Raw genomic sequence first — 3750 nt, 5'->3', positions numbered from 1 at the left:
GAGACTGCAGACCCCATAACATGGTATCCAGCAAAGCATTCACAACTAACACTGAGGAAGAACAGCTAAAGCATCACGCAGACCTCAGCTTCCGTGCCAGGCTCCTAAATCATCCAAACAACACCAGTATTTACATCTGCTGATAATCTGCTAGGTCCAAAATGCTCCAAACCTCTTCTGCTGGACCCCTCCTGGCCTGGGGAAATTAAATAGGGCTTGTCCTCAGAAAACTGAGGCAGGCTTTGGAGCGGGTGCCTGGCGAGCGATGTTTGGAAGATTAAAATAACCCATCATTGCAGCAGCTCTCTAAATCCGAGCAGGGCTCAGAGGATAAGTGCCTTACCTCATTAAGGTTTAAATGCTCTGTCTCAATCTGGTTTAAAACAGAGCAGAGGCTGCGAGCTGCCAATCTGCTGCAGGGGGAAGAGACCAGTGAGACCACTACAGAGCGGGTTGTGGGCTCCAGCGAAGAGCCACGTGGAGGATGTGGCTTCCCTTGGCTGTGCTCAGCTTGCTCACTCCCCAGGATTGTCACTTCATGGCCAGTATGGCCAGGTCAGCTCCATGGAGAGGAGCCCTGTTCTCAACAGACAGTGTTTCTGTGCCTGCAGTGCAATGGGATTCATAGAGCACAGAGCACATTCCTGCAGCCTCGTGCTGGTGGCTCTTGCTGTCACCACCTCTGGAGCAGCAGCTTGGCCAGCTGGCCTCACAAAAACCAGTCACACACCCCCCAGTTGACTCCCAAATAGGTGGAAGTCCCAGTCTGGAGAAATTAAAGTCAGACCTATCTGAAGTCCAGTCAAACAGTTTTGCTCCAGCAGGAAGAGAAGCTCTGAAGAGTCACTTTCAAATGGGTCAGAAGCCCTGGACAAAAGCCCCAGCACCACTCCTCTACTTTTTTAGGAGTAAGAAGAAAGAAAACCACCTTTCTACTATCCCTTTATTACCAACAGATTCGTGACATGCAACAAAGTTGAGGAGACCTTTTGGGTTACTGTACAAGCAACATCAGAAGGCATTTCATGGAGGAGTCAACCCAAGAGGCATCCATCTCCAACTGCCCATCTCACCCAGCAAGACCTCTGTTGGCTTCCCTGGCCATGGCATCTCACCCATCATTTCATGGAGGAGTCAACCCAAGAGGCATCCATCTCCAACTGCCCATCTCACCCAGCAAGACCTCTGTTGGCTTCCCTGGCCATGGCATCTCACCCATCAACACCTCTGCTGGCTTCCCTGGCCATGACTTACCTCTTTTAACTTGTCCAGCTCGTTTTGCAGTGTCTGCTTGGAGACTTCCACCTCGATGATCTGCTGCCGAAGGACTTCATTCTCATCTTCTGCTTTCACACGTTTCTCCTCCACGCTCTCCAGCTCGTGGTGCAGTCTGACAGAAACATCTTTGGCTACCTGGTCAGAAGAGCACAAATCCATGAAGAGGATCCATGAGGAGCAACAGCTCCAGGATGTCTCCTACAGTAGGGAGCATCTTACAACTCCACAAAGCTTTTTTAATTCAATTATGAGACTGTTGATGAAAGACCCCAAGCCTTCCAGCTTCCAAAAATGAATATTCACTTCTAATAAAGAAATCCAAGATAAAAATCTATTTGATTACCTGCCTCCACCTCCCTTCTCCACGTGATGCTAAGGCAATGTCAGGAGCAGCAGGAGGAAACAAGCAGATAGCAAACCCTCATGTCAAAGTCCCAGAGCATCACATCCATAAACCAGAAGATGAGGAATTGTGTGGTAAAGCTGACAGGTCATCCATCAAAGCCACACACAGCAGTCTCAGCCACCTAAATTTGTGGCTCTAGCAGCAAATCAACCACTAGGCAAGAGTGATAGGAAAGCACAGAAACAAACACTAGCTTAGGTTTTCTGAGTCCAGCCTAACAAGAATAAAGATTTACTCCAAAAAACATTTGGAAAGGTGATTCATCACAGAAAATGATGAATTGCTGGGTTACATGTCAGCAAAACCAAAGCAAACAGACTAAAAAAACCTCAATATCTCTTGCCCTCCACTCTGTGTAGGAGATTTTTAGCCAGCAAAGTATCATTTCTATTATAATAAGGTTATAATTCGTTTCCTATAATAAAAGGGAAAATTAGGTCTGAGGTTTTGAGAACTTTGATGACTCCACACGTCGTTCCCATCCCCACTGCTGGCAACCAGTGCTCCCAGTTGCAGGTGTGATGTTTTGCATTTTTAAGTACATTTGACCTCGATGGAAACAGTTCTGAAAAATATAAACCCTGTTTCAACGTGAACATCCTTTTGGCTTTTTATGGCAATAGCATTTTGATTCCCTATCTGCCTTGCTGAAATGTTGTAACTGTTCCTGTTAGGAGTAACTCAAGCACTAAGAAATGCATCTTGGGCTGAGTTTTCCTTCAGTGATTTGGGAAAAAGGCAGAAGAGAAAAGGATGGAAATGGCACGAGCTGGGTAAAGTCTGTCAGGTTGTGTTTAGACAGTCCTGCAAGGTTAAAGTTTTCAGAAAAACCAGCAAAACAAACCTCTTTAAACCTTTTAAATGCACAAATGCAACCTGACTGCATTTCAAACCTAAGCACATGTTTATTTTACTCACTAACACATCTTTTTATGACAACAAGCTGCATCTTTGCTCCCCACCACACAAGAAGGAACTCAGTCCTGCCGTTAGAACTAACCCCCGTCCTATGTGCCACCCTCCCTCCCACCACAGGCTGCTCTCTTGGACTCCAAATCCAAACCTCCAACCCACCTTTAAATCTTGTTCCAGGCTCCTGATGAGCTCTCCATCCACGTGGCCTGTTTGTGCAACTTTCAAGCTCTTCTGTTCAGCTTTCCTGAGCCTGTACTGCAGGATGCGGCAGTTCTTGTTCGCCCGGTCCAGCTCCCGCCGCAGCTCCTGCAGCTGGTAAACATCTTCCTCCAAATAGCTGTCACGCATCTCCTCCATTTCTGCCCGAAGTTCATCCAGCTCATCCTGGGAGGAGGCAAAACAACGTTTCCATCACTCCTCTGAACCTCACCTGGAGGGAGAAACGCGCTCGGCGGGACGTCGGCTTCACGGCGTGGCACGTGCAGCACAGGAGCAGGAGTTTCACCCCAATATTGACTCATTATGCTGAGCTAAACTAATGAATAGTTGTTCTAGGTCTTATAATTGCTTTAATAATGAAAAAAAGTCCATAGTTTATCTGTCTCCTGAGACACAATTCCATTTGACCAGCCCCAACGTGGAGCTGCTGGAGCGGGGCCAGAGGAGCCCCAGCAATGCCCCGAGGGGGGAACCCCTCTGCTGGGAGCCCAGCAGGAGAGAGTTGGGCTGGGGCAGCTGAGAGGAGAAGGCTCCAGCTGGGGAGACCCCCTGGGGGCTGCCAGGGCTTCAAGGGGGGCTAGGAGAACGATGGGGACAATCTTTAGAGCAGGGCCTGTTGTGCTAGGACAAGGGAGGATGGTTGGAAACTAAAAGAGAGAGATTTAGACTAGAAAGAAGGAAGAAATTTCTTCCAATCAGGGCAGTGAAACACTAGCCCAGGCTGCCCAGAGAGGTGGTCGCTGCCCCATCCCTGGAACCATCCCAGGGGAGGTTGGACACAACTCTGAGCACCCTGCTCTAGCTGCAGATGTCCCTGCTCCCTGCAGGGGGTTGGACTGGGTGACCTTGACAGGTCCCTTCCCACCCAAACCAGTCTGTGATTCCACAGTTCTAACTACAATAAAAACTGTGTCAGACTTTCCCACTCTCTG

At 48.5% G+C, this 3750-nt stretch overlaps 1 protein-coding gene across 1 annotated transcript; it reads right to left on the bottom strand.

Annotated features, from left to right (window-relative positions):
• Positions 1-1254: 1254 nt before the first annotated feature.
• Positions 1255-2983, bottom strand: LOC103772411 (microtubule cross-linking factor 1-like; the record flags this gene model as incomplete). The annotated part of the gene is made up of 2 exons (XM_008939743.1): positions 1255-1413; positions 2759-2983. Coding segments are annotated over 2 exons (384 nt in total), but the record flags the coding sequence as incomplete, so codon positions are not given.
• Between the last annotated feature and the right edge of the window lie 767 nt (positions 2984-3750).

This window comes from Merops nubicus, unplaced genomic scaffold (assembly GCF_000691845.1).
Source record: "Merops nubicus isolate BGI_N331 unplaced genomic scaffold, ASM69184v1 scaffold27504, whole genome shotgun sequence".
NCBI classification, from domain to species: Eukaryota; Metazoa; Chordata; class Aves; order Coraciiformes; family Meropidae; genus Merops; species Merops nubicus.
This window is presented reverse-complemented; position numbering and strand designations above follow the sequence as displayed.